The sequence below is a fragment of the Schistocerca americana genome, chromosome 2 (assembly GCF_021461395.2).
Source record: "Schistocerca americana isolate TAMUIC-IGC-003095 chromosome 2, iqSchAmer2.1, whole genome shotgun sequence".
Classification (NCBI taxonomy): domain Eukaryota; kingdom Metazoa; phylum Arthropoda; class Insecta; order Orthoptera; family Acrididae; genus Schistocerca; species Schistocerca americana.
Window position 1 is genome coordinate 285,122,400 of NC_060120.1, and position 25,104 is coordinate 285,147,503.

At 38.3% G+C, this 25,104-nt stretch overlaps 1 protein-coding gene across 1 annotated transcript; it reads left to right on the forward strand.

Annotated features, from left to right (window-relative positions):
- The first annotated feature begins 1,420 nt into the window (after positions 1-1,420).
- On the forward strand, positions 1,421-24,745 carry LOC124594857 (hypoxia-inducible factor 1-alpha inhibitor-like). Its single transcript, XM_047133320.1, has 6 exons — positions 1,421-1,569; positions 1,884-2,143; positions 18,842-18,990; positions 20,053-20,198; positions 20,287-20,457; positions 23,142-24,745. Exons 1-6 carry the CDS (start codon positions 1,453-1,455, stop codon positions 23,295-23,297), a joined length of 999 nt encoding a protein of 332 aa, XP_046989276.1. The 5' UTR covers positions 1,421-1,452; the 3' UTR covers positions 23,298-24,745.
- The last annotated feature ends 359 nt before the right edge of the window (positions 24,746-25,104 follow it).

Genomic DNA, 25,104 nt, shown 5'->3' on the forward strand with positions numbered 1-25,104 from the left:
ACGTTAAAAAATATATAGCCTATGCCTGCCCAAGTGTTTTTTTTGGTAACAAAGTTTCCCTCTATATAGTAAATCTAGTAGCCTATGTCCGTTCGAACATTTATTACAGTACCGCCTAAAAACTTGAAGTAATCGATCAAGAACTTTCGAGATTTTTGGTAACAACATTAAGCAACGGACTATATGTAGCAGTATAAATTTTATATACATTTATATACGGCATACATTAAAAAGATTTGCATCCAATCGTTTATTAGAGTATCGTGTAAAAATCTGAAGTAAATCGGTCAAGAACTATTGGAAATTTTTGGTAACAACCTTAAACAATGACTTGGCTTTGTGTAATAGTATATAAGTGTAGATAAGTCGGCAATGGGAAGAAGAAAATCAATTATCAATAAGCATCAAAGAGAACTATCAAGATAAAATGCAGTCAAAACATTCCCTCGAAATTGTAGCTCCTCACAACTGGGGCGAATAAAAAATATGTAAATTCCTTAATTCGTATGAGATTTAATCATGGATGATTCTCTAGCGATCTTTCGAGATAAGCCTTATTGTGAATGTAACGGAATGACTGTCTGGTATATCAATCATGAATTTTTTGAATGTAAACTGTATCGATTTCATACAACTAATCCGATGTAGTCAACCATTTACAACGGCTATACCACTCTCCTTCATCAGAATAATATCTTACTTTTATAACTAATTACGAAATTATTTGATAAATGCAACTAAACTCCGAAACACTGAGTGAGGGGTGGCTGCATGACTTTCAAGACAAAAGACACAGTAACCCAATCTTTAACGCCCCTATCGGAAACCTGGGTCGCGCCCTAGTTCACCTATAAGGTGGAGCCGGTCTAGTCCATCCGTATAGGAAATCTGCCTAATAGTAGTGCAATGTTTCCAATACGTTCATTTATTCTTGTTATAAACGTATCATGTAGGATTGTTTGACGGGTGAATAACTCGTTATTTTAACGCAATGGAGCATAGTGATGTTAAAAACGGTAGCATCCGTCCGGAAATAACTATGCATTACAGTGAGGTAAATTATCGAGCTAAGTATTACGTAGTCGTAGTTTGGTCCAAAACTTGCTTTTCATTTCTGCGCTTGAGGAAGCATAAGTCATGCTGATTTTTCAACAACTCCAACTTTGCGATTTTTTCACTAATTTGATTTTTCGGAACATATTTTTAATTGTGAGCTAAAGTGAATACTTTGATGACTTTAAATAATCAGGAGAACAAGCGCCAGGCCGATTATATGCAGCATAAAAACCTGACTTCAACGGCGTGCATTTCATTTTTCCCTCTCGCTGTTCTTGCGACTGTGGCATGGCGGGAAAAGCTTGCGACGCCGAAGGTGCCTACGTGACTTTCTGAACCTCTCCCTCTGCCAGTGTATATCGTAGTTGGCAGTAGCGGTGTGTGGGCGCACCAATCATGGGGGACAAGAATGGCTGGGATCAAAGTCAGTTGCGAAAATACGACATTCCCTTGGATGAAATACCAAGACTCGACGTAAATGATCCACTAGTCGACAAGTACATATCGGAAAATGTAAGTGATGCTTTATTTCTCAGAATAACAACGTTTTCAATCTAAATTTGAGGTTGGAGTTGTCCGTAGTATTGTTTATCAACTTGAATTGGGAGCTGTCAACGTCAGTGCCACAAATAAAGACTTCGCTTCTTGTTGTGATATTACGCCACGAACAGATAGTGAACTCATTTTATTTTTATTGTATAACGTATGTCGATAATATTTAAAAAAATCTTGTTATGTAATTGAATTCTTTGAAACATTTCTTGAAATGTAATTGAAGAACTTGTATTGTTGTAGGAATAATGTGGCTTTAAATTTTGCACTTCTAGAAACCGGTTGTTATAACGGGAACAAATTTGGTCGGCTCAGCAGAGAAATGGGATTTAGAATACTTGGAAAAACATATGGGTGTTGCAGACCACACGGTCTTTCTTTCTCGCAACCACAAATTCAAGTATTTCGATGACAAAAAGGTCCCACATGGTGCGAATGAAGGAAAAATAGACTTTACGCCTCCAACACGGCGGCTTGATATGAAATTTCCTGAATTTTGCCGGCGCCTCAAAGACTGGAAGAGAGGAGAGGAAAGGTATTACTTTTTTCAGCATTTTGCCATTGCCTCCTGTGTTTGTTTTGTGATTTGATTCTCACTTTTTCTTCGATGTATTACCACAATGTGGATTTCACAACACACCGTAATAGCTTCAAAACTGAACTTTGGAAACATCCCATAAACCAGGGCTATGGGATATGTAGTACATAAATGGAAACATGTGCTGGTTGGAAACAGGTTGTGCTTAATACTGGTTCTGTTTAAAGGAAAACAGAGGATTTGCACTTTAAGACAGCTTTGTTTACAGTTCTACATGTTAAGTTCAATTCTGTGTGTTACGTTAAATAGTCAGCTTGCTACACTATTCTGTGATTCTTCTTGCCATATGTCATTTCTGCTTAATAGAGGTTTCCTTAAGCATTCTTTAAAATGAACATTGTCTAATGGAAATGAAACTTTACACACAATCATTGACTTTAAAATGAGATTCAGCTTTTGTAGCTAGCCTCACAAAATGTCACAGTATGCATTGACAGCATATAAGATAAATTAGGTAGCACAGATAAATCCCTGTTTCAGACTTTCCATTTATTTATGAAATCTATTCCCATAGTTCTTGTGGGGTATTATTTGCTGTAGTTCTTGTGGGAGTAGGTCTCAAAGTTATTGTACTTCGGATGTTTGATTGGAGGAAATACGGAAGCGTCCGATCCCACCCGTCTGATTTGACCCATGACGTCACAAATATGGCGGAAACAAAAACAAACACACACACTTTCCACAAGAAGCCTAATGACACTAACGGGACAAGTGCGGGAAATGGGGTGTTTTGGGTGGCTGGCAATCTAAATATAAACAAATTTAGACGCCTTGCATAGCTACAATCTGTAAGTGAAGACAGCCATGCGTGAATACCCACCCACCTCCCCAGGGGTCGTAACCCCTGCAACCCATAGAAGATAAAGATGCTTTAGTAGCTGATTAGTGTTTTTTGTCTTTTAAAAAAAAAATCTCATAGGATAGAACGAACAGATCAGAAAGATAAATATAATAAACTAAAACAGAAATTCGAGGAAACAGATAATTAAAATAAGCAATAAGTGTTTTTAAATTTAAAAAAAATCTCACGAGATAGAACTAACAGATCAGAAAAGTAAATAAAATAAGATGAAACGGAACTGGAGACAGCCACACTCAAACCAAACTCCGCGCCGTCATGACGTCACACATGACAACACCCTTACGTCACGGGTCAAAGCCGACGCGTTGGATCGGACGCTTCTGTCGACTCCTAATTAGTGTAGTAAATTTATTCCTTCAGATAGATTCAGTAGTCTCAAAATGGTCATGTGATATTCCTTCTCACATGTAAGGGGGTATACACCTCTTTCCTTGTTTTGATGTCCTTAGGTTAGTTAGGTTTAAGTAGTTCTAAGTTCTAGGGGACTGATGACCATAGATGTTGAGTCCCATAGTGCTCAGAGCCATTTGAACCTTGTTTTGAACAGGCTGTAAAAGTTTCCTCCATTTGTGGAATGTGTTGTATTTAACTAAAGTTTCAAATAATACTTTGTCAACTTGAAACTTCAAAGCTAATCTAGATTTCTGAGTGCATACAGATCAGTCTGTCACCACAACTTACATTGCACAAAATAATACATACTGAAAGGAAAGAATTTTTTTTTTTTTATTTAAATCACAAATGGCATCACATGCCACACACTTATTATGTTATGGGGTGAAGCTGACACCCAGCCGTGGTCGATTCAGACATTTAATTGTCTTTTTTTTTTTTTTTTTTTTTTTTTTGTAATGTTTAATTCATACTGTTCTTCAAATGATTCTGTCTTTTTTCATATTTTTTATGTTATGTTTGTTTGTTCTTGTAATTTTGAATTCCAGCTGTAGGAAATGACACAGTTTTATATTATCATTGCCAACAGCAGCCACCATTAAGGTCTTCTCCCATCCTCCATTAGGGTGTTGTCATACTCTTTTTTTGGACACCAGGAAGGAACTTTACTTGCTCATCAACCATCCATTCATATGGCTTCATGCTCTTACCAACACAATTTCATTTTCATTATGAGCATTATTATGTTTCCCTCTTCTACTTGTTCCCTAACACATTTCTTTATTTTCTTGTTATCTTAGTAATTCCGAGTGTGCAGCTTTTCATTGCATCCTGAGCTGCCCTCAGTTTTTGTATTAAACAGACCTCATTTCTTTGTTATAAGTTGAAACTGAAAATATACACTGAGTAAAAAGAATGTCCCCTTTTACACACATAAGCAGGCATTTTAGTTTCGAAGATCTTATTTATTTTACCAAACTCTACACACAATTTTTGTCTTTCTTCTGTATTCGACTGTCCGTCAGCCATTATTTTGAAAGACTCATCAGGTGATTCTTTGGCTTCATTGTTGACTTATATTATTGTTTTTGATGCAACAGTAATCTTCCAGTTGCAGACAAAGGACATCACGCACCATTCTTTTCATTTCCTGGGAAACAAAACGGTCTGAATACATATTAAGTTTTACGATCTCTCGGAAATTTCCTTGTCTGCTGCTTTTCTATTGCAGTATTACCTAACTTGAGTGGAAATATCTTGTTCACCATTTTCTTAAGATTAGGAAATCATTTGTAACTGGGCTAACGGAGGTGTGGGTGCAGTAATCGATGTCTAGGAAAGCCAAATTCTTCAAGTAAATAAAGTATAATTTGGTTATTTTATGTTATATGTAGAAATGGCATAGATTATTGCTGTATTTGTGTCATCAGTGGATACTTCTCTTCGTACCTTGCAGTAATCACTTGGTTCTTCTGCAAAAAGTGTAATGGTTTAGATACAACCTGCCCTGCTGATTCTTCGGAGGGACATGCTTTTGGTTTCGCACAACTACAATGTGCTGCTTTCTTTCTTTCTTTCTTTTTTTTTTACAGGTAGCAAAATGTGGTACCACTGATAGACACATACAGAATTAAAAGTGGCTCACCACAGAGACTTCGGAACGAATAGTTCCTACCTGAGGGAGGTGAGAGGTATAGGTTGCGGAAGTTAGAACATGTTTTTTGCTCGCGTATCATGTCATTTCTGGAAACCCAGAATCTACTCTGTAGGAATCTACATGGATTCCAGAAACAGCAATCGTGTGAGACCCAACTCGCTTTATTTGTTCATGGGACCCAGAAAATACTAGATACAGGCTCCCAGGTACATGCAATTTCCTTGACTTCCGGAAGGCGTTCAATACAGTTCCGCACTGTTGCCTGATAAACAAAGTAAGAGCCTACGGAATATCAGACCAGCTGTGTGACTGGATTGAAGAGTTTTTAGCAAACAAGAAACAGCATGTTCTTCTCAATGGAGAGACGTCTACAGACGTTAAAGTAACCTATGGCGTGCCACAGGGGAGTGTTATGGGACCATTGCTTTTCACAATATATATAAATGACCTAGTAGATTGTGTCGGAAGTTCCATGCCGCTTTTCGCGGATGATGCTGTAGTATACAGAGAAGTTGCAGCATTAGAAAATTGCAGCGAAATGCAGGAAGATCTGCAGCGGATAGGCACTTGGTGCAGGGAGTGGCAACTGACCCTTAACATAGGCAAATGTAATGTATTGCGAGTACATAGAAAGAATTATCCTTTATTGTACGATTATATGTTGGCAGAACAAACACTGGTACCAGTTACTTCTGCAAAATATCTGGGAGTATGCGTGCGGAATGATTTGAAGTGGAATGATCATATAAAATTAATTGTTGGTAAGGCGGGTGCCAGGTTGAGATTCATTGGGAGAGTCCTTAGAATATGTAGTCTATCAACAAGGGAGGTGGCTTACAAAACACTCGTTCGACCTATACTTGAGTATTACTCATCAGTGTGGGATCTTTACCAGGTCGGGTTGACAGAGGAGATAGAGAATATGCAAAGAAGAGCAGCGCGTTTTGTCACACGGTTATTTGGTAAGCGTGATAGCGTTATGGAGATGTTTAGCAAACTCAAGTGGCAGACTCTGCAAGAGAGGCGCTCTGCATCACGGTGTAGCTTGCTGTCCAGGTTTTGAGAGGGTGCGTTTCTGGATGAGGTATTGAATATATTGCTTCCCCCTACTTACACCTTCTGAGGAGATCACGAATGTAAAATTAGAGAGATTCGAGTGCGCACAGAGGCTTTCCGACAGTCGTTCTTCCCGCGAACCTTACGCGACTGGAACAGGAAAGGGAGGTAATGACAGTGGCGCGTAAAGTGCCCTCCACCACACACCGTTGGGTGGCTTGCGGAGTAGAGATGTAGATGTAGATGAAGTATATAAATGAAGGTCAGTTCACTCAGACCCTGGATGATAAGCACCCACCTGTAGTGAGAATGAGGGCAGACACACATGTCTTGTCAGCAGACAGTAATTGTTCCAGAACTTTGTCTGATTCTTCAGAAAGTCTTGAAACTTCGATTTGGATTTTTGTACTGATATTCTGGAATTGTTGCTCATAATTCACAAGTCATGAAACATGGGTCACGTCATGATATTAAACATTTAAAAAACATCGATTATGATAGCACATGTTTCCCGAGTACGTATAGAGTTCAGTTTTCCTTTTTGGGATTTGTGAATTGTTTAAAATGTAGTAGATGTACATCTCAGGAGACAGGATGGTGGCTTTTGATGAGAGTACTTAAAGGAGATATAAATCAAATGACTTCAGTTAGGGTTGTCTACTCTTCTTTTGCTCCCATCGTAGGTTGCAGGCAGTCGTGTATTCAGTGTGTCAAACATGCCAGTACATATGATTCAGAGCTCAATGATAGGTTACATTTCTTAACTTTGGATACCACTTCTGCATATCTTGATGTTGACATAGTAAACACAATGCTGTCTGCTAGCTGAGTGTGGCTGACTGGAAATTGGTCAAACAAGTCATTGTTAATCAACTTATATTTGATCCCCAATTCTCATACGTTGCCATGCGTCTTCTCAGTGTGTGCTGTTCTGCTTTCTCCAGTGATCTCACAGTTCATTGGAAGTTGAATCTTTATCTGTCTTTGTTTCTTCACCCTGCAACAGTATCAGGTGACACTTGAATAGGTCTTTGTGTATCTACAGCACACTGGCTATTTTCTTCAATATTTGGTTTAATATTATCTTCATTACATAGTGTTTTACTTTCAGTATTGAGTATTATAAAAACTGGCTAACTTGTTATTGATTGTGTGCTTACACTTTTTGTACATTCAAATCTGGAGGGAGCTGCAGGAACTTCATGATAAATTATTTGATATTTAGTAATTTTATCCTTTTGCTTATCGTGATTTATTAAGATAAGTAGAGCATTTGAAAAACCCCAGCTCCATTTTGAAATAGTGAACAAAGGTGACAACGTATTATGAAATATGTTGCAATACAACTTCATTGTTCCACAGGCTTCATTTTATTACCTAATGTTACTGATTGAGCTATCAAGATAGATCATCTTGAACAACTTTTCTTCTTTTTAGTGACTTCCTTTTGATGGCAAGGAAACAGTTATTTGTGTTAAGCTACCCAAATAACATGTAGTTGCATAATTAACTGCAGAGTTTAATTACCGCATATGAGGATGAATTTAAAAGTTTGACAACTAAAACAATTTCCATTCAGCTCATTGCATTTGAATTACCTTGAAGTTGGCAATATTTCCATGTTACTTTGACCAGTGATTTTACCATTGGCACTACTTTTTTAAAGTGAAAGTTGACCTAAAGTGCACTTAGTGTCGGTAGCTCTGTTATACGCAGATGTTGGCAGTTCATTGATGTTGGTCGTAGTGTTCATGTGACTGCATATGATAGCTAATGGGAATTGCTGAATCTGGTAATTTCTTTTGGAAGAAGATACAAATTGATTATACTTGCTTCTGATATGGAGAGCTCCAGAATAACTGTCAAACATCTGGCTATTACAAATTTTAAGGATGCATATTGATGTTTGTGTTTCTTTGGTGATTGGAAAAATCAAGATGCGCTGACAGACGGACTTGTAGTTAAGGCTGAGGCCTAGGTTGGGTGGAATGTGACAATTTGGTTGTGAGTAGGCAATGACTAATCTGTAGCGTCGCCAGAGGTCTATGTTAGTTTGGAATGTGATTCTTTGTTTGCCAGTTGGTGAAATCAACAAATCTCAATATTCAGATATCTCCACCCAAACAGGCCATGAAGGCCAATGGTACTGACCGGCCGCTGTGTCATTCTCAGGCCCCAGCTTAACTGAATGCACATATGAAGGGTATGTGGTGAGCACACCACTCTGCTGGGCATATGTCAGTTTATGAGACCAGAGCCGCTGCTTCTCAATCAAGTAGGTGCTCAATTTGCCTCTCAAGGACTGAGTGCACCACGCTCGCCAGCAGTGCTTGACAGACCAGAAGGTCACCCGTCCAAGTGTTAGCCCAGTCTGACAGCTCTTAACTTCAGTGCTCTGATGGGAACTGATGTTACCACTGTAGCCAGGGCCATAGGCCAATATTCAAATAAGATTGCTGTAATAGTTTCATGTGTTGTGTAGCCTGAGATATTCATCATTTCAGCAATCTACTTCTATGTCTTACTCCCTAATTTTCCAAAAATTCTCATGGTGTAGTTAAATTATAACATTATATAGCAGAATACTAGCTAATTACGAGCAAGAAACTCTTTGGCTACCCACTGCTCTCTCGAGATTTGTAATGTCGGCTTCCCATGATAAATTGTGCGAACCATCACCAACAGCAGCACACAGAGGACAAGCAGGTGGCACTGTAAGTGCAGTTTCAACAAAATTCGTCCTGACAGACTGATCTCTGAACAGTCTGGGGGTCTACATTAAGTTGAAAAGTGACAGCTCAGTTTCAAGTGCGCAAAGCAAACAAATATCTTGTGACAATCCATTTTTTAATTCTTGTAAATAAATAAATTGCACATTATAGTGTATGTTTCTGTCCACAAAGAAAATCCTGTTTTTGCCACTATGATGTGGTATTTTCAGGTTTTTTTAAACGTTTGAAGGTGTTAATAACAATTATGTACTGCTGCTGAGTACATGCCTTATTCACAGCACCACTGATCAAACTTGATGGGGTTTTATTCTGTTCTTCACTACTCCTACATTTGTTTCAGTAAGATTCTAATTTTTTTCTGAGCACAGAACAGAAATTAATTTGCAGCTGTGTCTAATACCCAAGCAAAGCACAGATAGATTTCTTTCATTAAAAATATGTAGATGCTAGAAAAGACTAAAGAAATAAGGGGACATGTTTTCAGAAATTGGGTTGAAGTCCAGTTCGTACACTTTTGACATTTCGGTAGTTGTTTTGTTGACAGGCACATTCCCTTGGTTCACCATAATTTCGTATGTGCCAGGTGTACTACATTTTGGTCCAGCTTGTTGTGTGCACGGCCTAGAAATTTTGTATAACAGGTAGTTCCCACATAATTTGCTCATAAATCCTGCGAGTCAGAAACTGAGAGAGGTGGTGCAGTGGTTAAGATTTTGGACTAGCATTTGGGAGGACAGCGGTCAGAATTACCATCCAGGCATCCAGATTTAAGTTTTCTGTAGTTTTGCTACATATATTAAGGTAAATAACAGGATATTTCCCTTGTAATGGGCACAGCTGAATTTCTTCTCCCTGCACCATCCCCAGTCCTATCTTCTGCTCTGTCCTTAGAGACGTCTTCATTGACAAAATGTTAAATCTCAGTCTGCTTCTTTTTGGATAATGCATATAATTTTGTCTACTCACACTGTGCCAGAAGTCCAGACTATGGTTTTACCTTTCAAAATTGGATTTTGTGAAATCCTTCCACAAGCATATTTGGCCTGTAATCAACACCTGTTATGCACACAAATTCTTCGTATACAAAATATAATTCATAATTTTGTTTAACATTTCGTCTGAGATAATCGTTATCTGAAGAATCTCAAAAATTTATTCACTCACTTTGTGGTACCATGTTTTTGGCAATTTCTTCATACAAAACCTCAATTAAGTGTTGTAAATGCACCATTTATGCAGTGCCTTTATGGCTGTATTAGTATTAATGGCTAAACTGAAGAGTTTGATACCACTTCACAAACAAACAACCAAACCGTCACCTTTCAACCTAACCTAGACCATGGGCTACACTGCAGACCAGTTTATCACTGCAGTATACATTCCAAAAAGTAATACAGTCACCAAAACAGTGTTGTCAGTGTTCGTTTTTCCCCCCTTTGTGCACATGTTACATGCCACATCATCATTTAGTTACTTTTGGTAAATAGTTCAGTCAACAAAGACAAAAAAAAGTCGGGGGGGGGGGGGGGGGGGAATTGGGTTGTCGTAAATTTTTGTAAAGTAATAGGAGGGAGTGCCATTAGAAACATGCTAAAAATGCTGGCAGATGGGTTGTGAGCATCGGAGGGGAGGTTGTTTTAAAGGTCACTTGTATGTTTTTCATGAAAACTCGATAACAGTGGCAGCAACAGTGTTTTTATTAGAAAAAAGACTACATTAAATTTTCTACAAAATGGTCTTACTCATTCTTTTTCTATGACTAATAATCGTCATCGTAACATATAAGCTTTAACAGCCAGCATCTTCATTAATTAAAACTTCTGGGCTGAATTGCCATGCTCCATATATAAAACTTCTCCTTCATGACGTTTCGTTGCCTACTGCGGGCAACATCTTCCGAGGTGAGTCGGCGACTGGCTGCTAGGCGCTGGAGGTCCCGCTTATATAGAGCGCTTACATGACGCCACCACTCATCATGTGCTTTCGACTTAAAACTATCTCTGGCTAGTGCCATCTCTCTCGATTACAGGTAATTATTTTCATGCTTGTAGATCTCTATATCTTCTCTATACATGGGGGTATAATAATGTGAGGTCCTAGCTATCACGTTTGTCTCACTAAATTTTATTTTGTGATCACCGTCTTTGAAAACGTGTTCTGCTACAGCTGATTTGTCAATTTGTCCCAATCTACAGTTCCTTTTGTGTTCCGTTAGGCGGGTATTAACACTACTTTTAGTTGTTCCAATATAAACCATGCCACAGCTACACGGAACTTTATGCGCACCTGGGGTAGCTAAGGGGTGTCATGCGTCCTTCACCGATCTTAAAACATTCACTAATTTTCTTGGTAGGTTGAAATATTGTCTCCATTTTTTGGATGTATTGGTTATTAAATGGGCAGATGGGACTTTCGGGCACAAGGTATATAGGAAACGCACACGCGCGCGCGCACACACACACACACACACACACACACACACACACACACACACACACATTGTTACCTACATGAGGATTCGAATCATCATCCTAGGCAGAAGAGAGGAGTCATAAAAACTTTAGTGGACAGGGCTAATAACATCTGTGAGCCAATTTATTTGCAAGATGAATTAAGCCATTTGCGAACGGCTTTCAGGAGAAATGGGTACGCTGACGACGAGATAGATCGAGCACTCCACTCTAGAAGAAACGTGTCCGAAAATACATGACAACAACAACTGTCGGTTGGAAAAGTTTTTCTTCCATTTGTTCATAACATCACGGACCGTATTGGGAAAGTTTTGGCCAAGTTTCAAGTGGAGACAGTCTTTCAACCTACCAAGAAAATTAGTGAAAGTTTAAGATCGGTGAAAGACGCACGACACCCCTTAGCTACCCCAGGTGTGTATAAAATTCCGTGTAGCTGTGGCATGGTTTATATTGGAGCAACTAAAAGGAGTGTTAATACCTGCCTAACGAAACACAAGAGGAACTGTAGATTGGGACAAATTAACAAATCAGCTGTAGCAGAACACGTTTTCGAAGACGGTGATCATGAAATAAAATTTAATGAGACAAACATGATAGCTAGGACCTCACATTATTATACCCGCATGTATAGAAAAGCTATAGAGATCTACATGCGTGAAAATCATTTTAATAAAAACGAAGAAGAATTTAAACTAGACAAGATATGGCGGTCGACTTTGCACCAACAAAATGACAATCGATTACCTGAAATTGAGAGATGGCAGTAGCCAGAGATAGTTTTAAGTCGAAAGCACATGATGAATGGTGGCGTCATCTAAGTGCTCTATATAAGCGGGACCTCCAGCACCTAGGAGCCAGTTGCCGACTCACCTTGGAATATGTTGTCTGCAGTAGGCAACAAAACGCCAGGAAGGAGAAGTAGTTTTATATATGGACCATGGCAATTTAGCCCGAAAGTTTTAATTAATAATAATCCCCATGTTGGAGGAGATGGAAAAATTGGAAATTATTAAAAATGTTATTCTAGCTGCATAAAATGAATGTTTATCTTTAAACAAAGTCAGTTGAGAACAAATATTAAATATTCGTGCCACACCTAAGTGCATCAGAGCCATATTAAGGGATAAGTTGTGTTCTGGGGGCATAACAGTGTTGAGGGGTGGGAGGAGGATGTGTGGGGTAGAAGAGTGATGGAACAAAGGGTGCTGGCTTCTGTTCATGCACTTACCTCCTTCATAAGTCTGCAAACTGAAGATCAAGCAGGAAGTTTCACAAAATTAAACCAAACCTCCCCAACACACCATACAAATTGTTGACATTGCAGATAGCAGGCATGCCGGAGGCTTTTTTTAAAAAAATCTCCTTCCTTCCACAAAATGAGATAACACTAATAACGCTACTGGGTTGCAGCTATGAGTTACTGATAACACTAATGCAAGAAACACACATGAACAGAATATAAATAAATCTCCAAACATTGTTTCAGACTGCTAATGGTGAAATTGGTTCTTGAAGCTTCCTGGCAGATTAAAACTGTCTACCGGACCGAGACTTGAACTCAGGGCATTCGCCTTATACAGGCAAGTGCTCTACAGACTGAGCTATTCAAGCACAACTCACTAACTGTCCTCACAGCTTCAGTTCTTCCGGTACCACATCTTCTACCTTCCAAAATTTGCAGAAGTTCTGCAAGGTTTGCAGAACAACTTCTCTGGAACATCCTGGCGGATTAAAACTGTGTGCCAGTCTGAGACTCGAACTCTGGAACTTTGCTTTTCACGGGCAAGTGCTCTACCACCTGCTCTACCCAAGCACAACTCATGACATGTCCTCACAACCTAATTCCGCCAATGAGGATGGGTCATGAGTCATGCTTGGGTAGCTCAGATGGTACAGCACTTGCCCATGAAAGGCAAAGGTCCCAAGTTATTCTCAGTCCGGCACACAGTTTTAATCTGCCAGGAAGTTTCATATCAGCGCACACTCTACTGCAGAGTGAGAATTTCATTCCGGGAACTTCTCTGAAGTTAGGAAGGGGGGAGATGAGTTACTGGTGGAAGTCAAGCTGCGAGGATGGCTAGTACATCGTGCTTGGGTAGCACAGTCGATAGAGCACTTGCCTGCAAAAGGACATATGTCCTGTGTTTGGGTCTTGTTTTGGCACACAGTTTTAATCTGCCAGGAAGCTTCATATCAGCACACTCTCTGCTGCAGAGTGAAAATCCCGTTCTGGAAATTGATTTTTAATCGTGTTAACATTCGTCCCTGCAAGGCAACTTCCCTCTTCATGAGCACTGCTTGCTTTTCAGCTCACAGACTGACTATACTTACCAAGCATTTCCTGTCCAGTTCTCTTATGTGATGAGTAGACAAAATTACTCCAGTGAGCTTGTGTTTATATAGGGGAGTTATTTTCAGTTACTTAAATGAGTATTTATTTGAAATGAGTTTTTACCTAAGTATAATCCTGTAGACAAGGGCTGACAAGGGTATAATTCATAAGTGTGGTGTTGTCAGTGCCCTGTGTACTGATGGCAGAAAAATGATTGGATTGATAAATATGACACCTTGCTGCTGACTGTTGTTGACAGTGTATTATAAAAATGTAATTATGTCATAGTTAGATGATAGTGAATCAAAGAATGACCAGAAAGTACTGCACTTCTCTCACTGTTAATTACTGCATAAATCTCTTCCATTTAGAAACTGCTGTTACTTGGAGGGTCGGCTACATTGAGTGAAGTCATTTACTACAAATTCACAGTATATCTTTTAAGATGGGTATGAATATGTCTGATGTGATGGGACTGATCATGTTAAAGGTAAGAACAGTAATCTGCTGTAATGCGTTGCTTGACTATTCTGAAATTCTATTACAGTTTCTGGTCATTCATTAATTCACAATCTAGTGACTAAAACACAATTACACGGCTTTACGATACACTGTCATTGATAGACAGCAGCAGGTGCAACATTTACCAGTCCCATCCTTTTGCCACCAACACTACATACTGGACAGTTACAATTAAATTGCAGTTACTCGCGGAGGTGGGCTGTAATTATCATATGGCAGCGGAAGTTGGTAGATAACAATACGACTACCGACAAGAGAGCTCTTGTTAGTGAAACTGTTCTATGTGTATGACAGCAATTACAGTGTTGCATTGATGAGTATCGCTGACTGAAAGGACTGACATGAGGCCCAAGGTCATTTAATGGTTTAAAGATGAGATAACAGAATTCAAAAACATGGGTGAGTTTAGTGTGGCTCCTGGAAGAGGAACACGTCGTATCCCGTGGAAGTTAGTGACAAGGTTGCTGCTGTTATAACTGGCAATGAGCATGTGCCCCAGACGGTGCTAGTACTTTTGCAGTCTCACAGGAATTGCCCATCCAATGGCCAGCAGTATGGGAAGTTTTGCAGTTTATTTTACACTAGTAACCATACAAGATCCAGACGGAATAGCTACTGAAACCTCATGATCTGCAGCAATGTTATAAATTTGCTTTTCAATTTTCAGCACAAATCGAAATTGTATGGAAGAGTGCAACTGTATGGAAACCACTGTTGTTATGTAAGATGGGGCAACACTTCATGTGGCTCTCCCAGTGAAAGATCTGCCTCCATGAATGTGTTATCTCCAGAGGTTTTCCAGATGCATGGCCTGCAAGATCACCTGGTCTGAGTCTATGTTACTTGGGGCTATCCAAAAGAACTTGTTTACGAAGAATACATTTAGGCTCTACGTTATCTGAAGGCCAGTATACAGGAACATACTGCTCATATTCAACCAGGACTGTTGTGAGCAATTGTTGGTTATGTCGGTTTATGGGTGCAGCATCTCATATTTCCCTAGTGCCCATATTGAACAAATTGTGTAAGTGGCAGTAAAAGTAAAGTCAACATTATGCCTTTCTCACATGTTTCACCTTTTTTGCCCATGCCCTTCCCTAATCCATTGCATATGGAAACATTTCTATATGTCTTTCTTACATTCACAGCACCAGATTTTCAGCTGGTGGCCAAAATTAGAACTAATTTTTGTCCTGTATAAATTGGTTCTGCATTAATGCATTAGAATATCAACAAAATTTCACTGCCATGTGATATTTACAGCCCACGCTGGACGTCTGTGATTAGCCTCACTCTCAATTATAACTGTCTGATAGGTCACTGACATCGTAGCACTTAGAAATTAAACAATTCTCAGCCATTGTTTACAGGAATGTATTTTATGTATTAGCTCACTTAACGACTGCAAATTTGGTACTCATTGAATAAACTGAAAATAATTCCACTGTATTAACACTTACTCACTGTAGTTATTTTGCCTACTTACATAGGAGAATTAAAATGTACGTGCTTGGAAAGAACAGTCTGTCTGTAAACTGAAAAGTGAGCAGTGCTTGTTGTCTTTAGTAACTCATAGCTGCAGTCCGTTGTTTACTGTTAACAATGCAATGCCCCCCCCCCCCCCCCCCTTCATCAGGCATTTGTGCACACTCTGTCGGCAGCGATTCATAAAATGCTCTGTGGAGAGCTGGTATAAGTTTATGAAAAATCTTGTAGATGCTGCTTGTAACGATGTGTGGTAGTTAGTCTGGGGAACCACCTACTCGATCTTCAGTAGGAGCTACAGGAACACAATCCAGTGACCGACCTTTCCATGACTTCTACACTACCCCCCCCCCCCTCCCCCTCCCCCTCCCCCTCCCCGCCAACAGCCCTGTTACACCTTGGAACACTCTGCTGCACTTACATATGGAACACACATTTAATATTTGTTTTTAAAGCACTTCATTTAAAGATGAACATTAATTTTATGCTGTTACAACAGTGTTTTCAATCATCTGTGATTTTTCAATCCCCTGCGGGGATTTTTCTTGACAAAAATGAATGGGGCCTTTTCATAGTAAATTTAATATATTTTAATTGTGTACTGGAAAACATTTTCGCTAGAAGCCACATTTTTACAGATGTTTGTTTTTGTTGATGTACTAAGCAGTTGGTATTTTGGTGTGCTATACAGCTACCAGCGTAATGGAAAAATGAAGTAAATTACAGTATGCTTCACCCTATACGGGGACTCATTGTATGAGGGAAAGTAATGGTAAGATAATGAGAAGCAGCAGTGAGGACAAAAATAAGTTGAAACACTTCTGTGGTAACATACAGAAACCAGGCATGATTAACTTGGCACTCTACAGGGCAATAAGCATGGTATGTTTGCAAACATGTCCAGGAATAGTTAGCTTCACTCAAGAAGCAGTAGAGGGGAAATTTTTATGACCAAACAAAAGTCAGAAGGTGTAAGAGAGATTCTCCTTGACATTAGTGTAGAAGAGATTTACAATTTGTCACTTAACAGCAAGAGATAGAGGACAGCTTCAGACAAGATGAAAAGCTGATGACTTCAAAGCTAAAAAACACTATGGTGAAATAAGACTGGTTATACATGAAAAGAAGTCTCACAATATGGTTGAACCAAGAAGGTGTACGTAGCATATTATCACAGGTGACAAAACCTAAACAGTCTCGTTGCACTGGCCTAGGCCTGTGAACTTCTGTACTCTGTGTGTGTATCTGGGCCGCAGTAGTCAATAAAATTGTTTTATCCATGTATGCAAAAAAATGTGACTTTGATGCCTTAACATAGCTGTTATTAAAAACACTTACTCGCATCTGTTTGAGCAAAATCGTTACAAAAATAACATTTACCAACAGTTTTGCTACTTAGCAAAATTTCGTGTTGTTTTGTGGGAATTTAGCACATTAATCAAGCCAGCTTTGTGTTGAAGAAATCTCAGAAGACAGTCAACTTTTGACCTATGTAAACAGGAAATAGACAACTGCTATAGCAGAAGGCATTTCATGATCTATGGTGATTGCTAATGCAGTGTGGGTGGTGTAGCTTGATGAGTAGAACCAAGATGTTGCATAGAGGAGACATATCCTTGTTACAGTATTAATTGTAGCAATTTTGTTCCTACAGGGTATTTAAGTTTGTGTTTCCTAAACTGTGTAATTGCTCTCTCTCTCTCTCTCTCATCAATGTAGATAGCTGAGAAAGTTCACTAGGAGTAAATCTCTCTTATATATAAAGGATGATCAAAATGTTTTTGTTCGAAGGATGTACAATTCAAAATTGGTGTGCCAGTTGGGCAGAATTGCTGTGGGCATTGAGGCAGCCATCCAACCAACACACAAAGTTGAAGGTATCCATTTGATAAAACACTGTGTCCTACTGCGTGAAGAATCTGTAACTGTCCATTGCACATTCTCAACTGACAGGAATAGTTGAGCCTTCGAGGTCTGTTTTAAGGAACAGGAGGCTTTTTAATTGCATGGGGAGATATCAGGACTGTAGGACAGGTGCTAGTGTGTCTTCCACTCGAGGTGTGACTTCTGTGTTACTACATTTGCAATACCAAGACGTGCATTATCGTGAAGCAGCAGCATCCCTTGTTGCAGTTTTCTCAGAATGTGGTTTTCAACAGACATGCTGCTCCATAGAAATTCTTCGTCCTTTGATGGATGCTTACTGGTGTTTGTTTTGTGGCAGCCAAGAAAAGAATATTGGCACTTCGTTCCTGTTTGGGCGCATTTGGTGGTAATGTCTCAGTGTAGTTCATGTGTCCGCATCAGTGCTTATACACTTGCATCATAGTTGTGATAGGTTGCATATAAGATGCAGCAGCGCCCTCAAAGGGAAACTGTTTGATCACCTCTTATATTTTACTTGTAATAGAAGATTGTGTTAAATACATAAACACTTTCCGAGGCACCATCCTGTTGGAGATGATATGCTGTTGTCTCCCTCCGACCATTGAACTTACTTAGTTACCCAGTTACTGGGAGACTTAGAGCTTAATATGGATTCCAAACCACAGTGCACCTTACTTCTCACATCAATAAAATTTCCCAGAAGTGATAAGTGACAGATAAAAATCTAATGGTTGACTGGGAATCGAACACAAGACCTTTAGATTTGCAGTCTGGTACTGTACCATTGATTGATTGTGGACCTTGAAAATAAGTTTCAAATTGTCTCAAATCAATGAAAAATCAGAAATAATTTAGGGCATTGTATTTTGTTGTTAAACATTGTGTAGTGGTAACAGTTGTGTTGTTAGAAATATATTGCCAGGAACATATCTGTTCAGAGTACCTGCTTACTTAATGACTCCACAAACAAAAATATTATTGTATGCATATTAAAAAAAAAAAAAAAAAAAAAAAAAAAAAAAAAAAAAAAATTTACTTCTGTGTTATATGTCATGAACGTTGTTTAAAATTCTGTTACGTTTTGGTGAATTGACACCATATGTAATTGAGATTTAAAACTTATATGAATTGAAATAGTTGTTAGATGAAAATTCGTGTCAATATTTCTAGATAATGTATTTTCGCATTAATGATTTCATCGTCATTGCATCAGTTGTGTACCATGTCTTGTATTTTAGGATGTACCTCCAGCAAGCACTGAATAGTTCTGTTGGTCAAGCAATAGTTCATGACTTTCTTAACTTCAACTGGGACTGGATCAACAGCAAACAAAAAAAGAATGGCTGGGGTCCGCTTACATCAAATTTGCTTTTGATATCAATGGAAGGTGAGAGCTTGGAGTAATTTGTAAAATGATCACTGAAGAAATAAGTGTAGTATTTTTGTTTGTGGTATTTAGTTCTTTTTGCTACTATCTGCTGTAGATTCAGTTTAACTTATTTTTCACAGGAAGAGCCGTCTATTGCTGTATTCTGTTTTAAGCTTTTAACAGTTAAATGTACATTTTGCAGAACAGTTATGGTCTTTCTAGTGTTAGCAAACAGAGTGTACTTGATTCCAACAACAAGAATGGGATCATTTCTATTCTTTGACAAAAATGTGAGTTTCTAATAATTAATCAGCAATAGTAACAGCTATAGCAGCTGCTTTATTATAAACAGAACTTGGGCTTTCCAACAGTTAATTGAAAACTGTGATAAAAGGCATCTTTTCTTTTTGGATATTGGTGACAAAGTAAAATTGTTTGCTGGAAAAAGATCAAATTCCATATTTCCTGTTGCTGTCAATGTCAGAACACTTAAATTGTCTTCTTACCTTCTCTTGCTACCACCACCAGCACCACCACCACCACCTCACATCTGCTTTTCACACTTCACCAGCATCCTTTGTGGTAGGATGGTGGCTTGGAAACTGTATTGAAATGAACTATTATAACCACTTAAAATCTTCTCGAAAACTAGGGTGTCGGCCCAGTTTTTGCAAAGATGGAACTAGCAACAGAGAAAAACTTAACAAGGGGGTGAGGAGTACTTGGATAGCTCAGGTGATAGAACACAGTGTAATACCAGGTCACAAATTGTGGCTTGGTATAAAGAATGTAAGCTATCACCGTAATACACAATGGAAGGTGACAGCTAATATTCTATTGTGAATCAGCTACTTTCTTTCCTTGGAAGCTGATGTAGCTGTTGTTACCAAAATGTTGGAAACTTTCCTCCCTGTGAAGACTGTAAATACTTTTAATATAAACAACTGTTTGGCATGCCATTAAAAGAGCAGGAATTTAGGCGAAGTTCTTAAAAGAAACTGTTCTTTACAGTAAATTTTATCTATGTAAAATGTTTCTCCCTTCCAGCTGTCACATTAAATTGAAAAACGATGTTTTCAGGTAATGTTACACCATGCCATTATGATGAGCAGCAGAACTTCTTTGCCCAGATCAAAGGCTATAAGCGATGTATTTTATTTCCACCTGAACAATTTGAATGTTTTTATCCATACCCAGTGTACCATCCTCATGATCGGCAAAGTCAGGTAAGCTTCAAAACAAGGGAACTCAATGTATCGTTTCAGAAAATGTTTTAAACATTTGAGAGATTCCATCCTTTCTACTGTTGCTCAGGTTGATTTTGAACGACCAGACTACAGTAGATTCCCAAAGCTTCGAGAAGCTCATGGTCAGGAAGCAGTTCTGGGTCCTGGAGATGTTTTGTACATACCTATATACTGGTGGCATCACGTAGAATCCTTGATGCGTGGTGGTTACACAGTTTCAGTTAATTTTTGGTTTAAGGTATGTATGGAATTTGGTCAACATTTTATTTTTATGATATTCACTTGCATTTGTTAGAAGAAGCTCCAAGCTATCTTATTGAAATGTCATAACACATTCTGTATGAGAATGTTTGAAGAGGAAGAAGGGAGTGCCTCACACAAGGTCTTCATAATTTACAAATACAGTGGAGTGTTGGTTTTTTGAACTAATTGGTAGACGTGAGTATTTGGGAAACTGGTTTATTAAGATAATTGAACTGTATACTGTTATTTACCAAAAATTATGTATATCTATGATACAAGTCTCTTTAAACAAAAATATGTAATACAGATGTATTTTACATGTGCAATACATACTATGTATAGACTTAACACTTTAAAAAAATCCTTTTTGGTCTGCTTTTGATCTGTGTAAGCAAGCCTCCCTCCTTACAAGCAGCTAAGTTGTGCACATTTTTCATGGCAGGTATTTCATACTGGTCCCTTTCATCTTGAGCTTCAGTCCGTCACAAGGCAGTATCCAAACATGTAAATGCTTCAGAAGCAGCGGGTATATTTTCATCTTCATTTCTGTATCACTGATGAGGTTCAAAATTTCGCTATTGTGTGTGATTCGGTGCCCTGGATCTGCATCAAAGACAATTGTCCATTCTTGAATGTCTTGCTTCATCACATTCATGGCAATTGGGTTCTTTTAATTGAGAATTAGGGACACATCATTCAGTTCGTCATTTTCAGCTATACCTTGGAAAAAACCTGAAATTTTATTTTAGGGATTTTTTAAATTATGTTTCTTTACACTGTCCCATACCGTTCCGATCATGTAGGATGCATCTTTTAAATCAATATTTTTATGGTTTCGTGACAGACTTTCATCTCCCTCCTCTTCTAACAATAACATACATAACAATTATGTTCTTTAATATTGTTTAAAAGTCTCAAAATTGCCTTGATCCGAGTGCTTTAAAAAGGCAGTTCCATTAGATGCAAGACACACCACTTCTGTGAACTAGTCCTTTCCTTTAAAGATATCACATGATGGATGAGTTGGTACATTGTCAAGGAGCAGTAATGTTATCTCCCTTTTGCCAAGTCTTTTAACTGATGAGCTTTTACAGAGGGTGCAAAATCTTCCATAAGTCATTTTGTGAAATTCGTACTATCCATCCAGGCACTCTTTTGTGTAGTGTAAATAATAGGCACCACAGACACTCTAATGTGTTCGAAACAATGTAGTTTCTTAAATTTACCAATGAGTAATGATGACCATAGGCAGTTGGTGGCTTCCAGTAGCATTAGCACAAGCTAAAACAGTAATAAGATCATTGTTTATTTTAGGGCATGGTGCTGCTAATTCTCTATGTGAAGCAAGAGCTTTCTTGGCAAAGCTTACGACTAAGCCAAGTTTTGTCAGCATTGTTCATGTTTTCAAGAGCATAATCTTCTTCCCTCAGTAGGCCTACGTCACTTAGTTTGATTTTTTAAGTATCAGTTGGTGATGTAGTAGCAGACAGTTTTTGTCCATGTATTTGAAGCTCACAAATGCCGAATCTTGACTTAAAGCATTTCAACCACTTTGTGCTTGCTTTAAAATCCAATAGCCCTCAAAGAGTTTCATTAAATTGAATTGCTAGCAAGAGACCAGAAATAGATCCTTCTTGTGACCTTTTTAATGTGAACCACTTTTAAACAGCACAATCTAGATCCATGTTACTGACGAGCTTCATAGTTTTATGACTTCTTGATCCATCAGTAGAATCCATCTTAGATATAAAACTTGTGATGTTCGTCTTCCCTTTTTTTTTTTTTTTAGATCCGTGATCGTTGATTACCAACCTCGTACTCAACTTGGTTCCAATTAACCTTTCTCTAACCTTCTATTAATGTCATATTTATCTCTCATAGGAAGGAAAACATGTTTAAGTTTATGCATTTTATATTACAAGTTTACTTTAAGCAGAAAAGTTGACACAAAATGTTGTAACAGAAGGCAAACGTTTACTATGTTGGCAGTTTGGCATTGATGCAGTGAGTGGATGGTGGGAAAACTGTAGCGTGGGAAGGGCATCACGCGCAAGCAGTTGGTAGTTTGGTTAGGCGATAATTCGGTTGGTCGACTTGTGGATAATCGACGCTCTACTGTAATGTAAATAGGAGGTGAAGTGATACTATCAAATAATTTAAAACAAACACACACACACACACACACACACACACACACACACACACACACACAGAGAGAGAGAGAGAGAGAGAGAGAGAGAGAGAGAGAGAGAGAGAGAGTGTTCTTCAAGCTCTTTCTTTGTCATTAATCCAGTGTACAGGGTATGAGTGTGCCCACTTCACTGGTTGTAGCATAGCAACTAACGGCCACAGCAAAATAAGGCTAACAGCAGTTTGTTGTCTTAACCTGCCACTAGGTGCATTTGCTACCCACAGTGTGTAAACCCTGCCAGTTGATAATGCACCATTTCAAAAGTCTGATCTTTTTTTGCGCACACCCTTCCTCAAAGCTGATATTTGTTTTTCAGTGTGTACTGATTATTTATTTAGATGTTTCATTAAACTATTATAGTTGTATAGAATTTTAAGATATCTGCCCTCAGTTGAGTTGTGCAGGCTTAATTAGCCGGTTTCCTTGTGTATTTTAGTTCAACCATTGTTGAGATTTCTTCAGTACATGGTTGCTCATTGTGTTGACAGGCTGGTCCAACGGGCCAAATAACATACCCATTGAAGGGCCACCAGAAAGTGGCAGTGATGCGTAATGTAGAGAAGATGTTGATTGAAGCATTGCAAAACACACAAGAAGTTGGCCCACTTCTCAGAGCACTGGTCCTGGGCCGATACACAGACTGATGATACTGTGATTATTTTTTTACTACTTGTAAGATAGCTGTAATCATTTTCCTTGTCACAGTCATGTAGTAAAGAGCTGTAAAAGTTCTGAAACTGCTGCCATTCATGTACTCCTTGAAGCCATCAAGCAGTTTTGCTTTGGTTTGATATGGGTTGCTTTCATGCCTTCAGTGATGCTCCGTAAGGTATGTTCACTTGGCAGATCCATTTATTATTTGTGTAATAAAGTGCTGTTGCATTACAAGATTGTAGTGCATCTTGCTTTTGCTACAGGAACTTTATATTCATTGCTGTAATTAACATAATTCACTCATTGTCATATTTTAAAACCGCTTGTGATTTGTTTTTATATGTGATCCTTGACTGTCATTTAAGTTTACAGGGAAATGGAAAATGTGTCATTAGTTACCAAAAGTTAACCACTTTTTAAAAATTTTAAAATTACTGCATTAAATGCAAAATGTTATATGGAATGTGATAATTTATTTCTTTCATATTGAGCAAGGATTGATGTATTCTATTAATTGGAATTTCATGAAGTACCAATAATTGTGCAGTTGCTAGTGGCATGCTGGGACTTCTGAAAAGTATAATTTTGTAATTTTTTTGTACACTTTGTTGGCATGTCCAGTTTAGAACAGAAGCAGTTTTACATTAATACTGTTTTATTGCACTAGACTATATCAGCAAGTAATAGCTCAAAATTTTAACACTTCTTTGTGGAGGAAAGCAATTTTTAAAGTATAGTTCATATTTTTATGTTCTGTCACTTAGACTAAACCTATTTCGCTGTGTTTAGTTGGTATGTATTACTATTCCACAATTTTTACTGTGTGAAAAATAGTGACAAATAAGGAATATTTCCAAATGTAATCAGTGGAAGATCCATAATTACGTGAGAAATGAGATCCTGCAGTGTAGTTGAGTGGCTCATAGAAGCAGTTGGACTCTTTTTTTACATGTATATATGTAATCCGCAGTCCACCTTGCCGCATGTAAAAGTGTGTGTATCATTATCCATCTTCCATGCCTCACCTAAATTTTTTTGTGAGATGTGTAGGAAGAACATGCATCCTCAGAATGCTAACAATTTACAGTGGATTTCCAAAAGTGGCAAATATGTCAGACACAGGTGCTCTCTTTCATACACCTGAGAAAGAAGTTGAGCTGTTTGTTAGTTTGTGTGCATTCTAAAAATGCCATGTCTCTTGTTAGTCCAGTTCATCCACTAGGTGCATTAAGAAACCTTCATTTCCTCGGATCGTCTTCTCAGTGAAAGGACAGAATAGTAAATACAGCAACCATACAAAAACTTAGCGACGGCAAGCTAGTGCTTGTATGAGCAATAGCCCACAAAAAATATGAAATACACATGTAAAATATATATATTCTGTGAAAGACTTGTTGAAATTGCTTACTAATATAGTCTACACTTAGTGGGGGGGGGGGGGGGGGGGGGGGAGTTTGCCATCAGTAATTGTACCTGGATATACTGTAAAAATAAATTGTATGCCTGATTGCGATTAAGTGTTGTGCAATAAAATACGTGTTATCTTCAATTTTTTTTTTTGTACCGGTAAACTTAAAATATGCTAAAGCATTCTGTCTATAAATTCATAAAATGTATTTGAGATGTCTCTTTTTTTTTATAATAGGATAATTTTAATCAGCTCAGCTGCTACCTGAAATAATTTTATTGTTTTTCCGCCTGTTAAATTGACATAAGATCAGAAGACTACCAACCTTCATTGTGTATGGTTTGTACTGAGGACCATTAAACCCTGAATACAACCCAAAATATAGTGTG

What these genes read in the sequence shown, in the direction of transcription:
- LOC124594857 (XM_047133320.1), top strand. Translation starts at nt 1,453, where the DNA reads ATGGGGGACAAGAATGGCTGGGATCAAAGTCAGTTGCGAAAATACGAC. An exon ending in ACAAGTACATATCGGAAAAT is followed by an intron (nt 1,570 to 1,883) that starts GTAAGTGATGCT and finishes TTGCACTTCTAG; the next exon opens with AAACCGGTTGTTATAACGGG. An exon ending in CTCATGATCGGCAAAGTCAG is followed by an intron (nt 20,199 to 20,286) that starts GTAAGCTTCAAA and finishes ACTGTTGCTCAG; the next exon opens with GTTGATTTTGAACGACCAGA.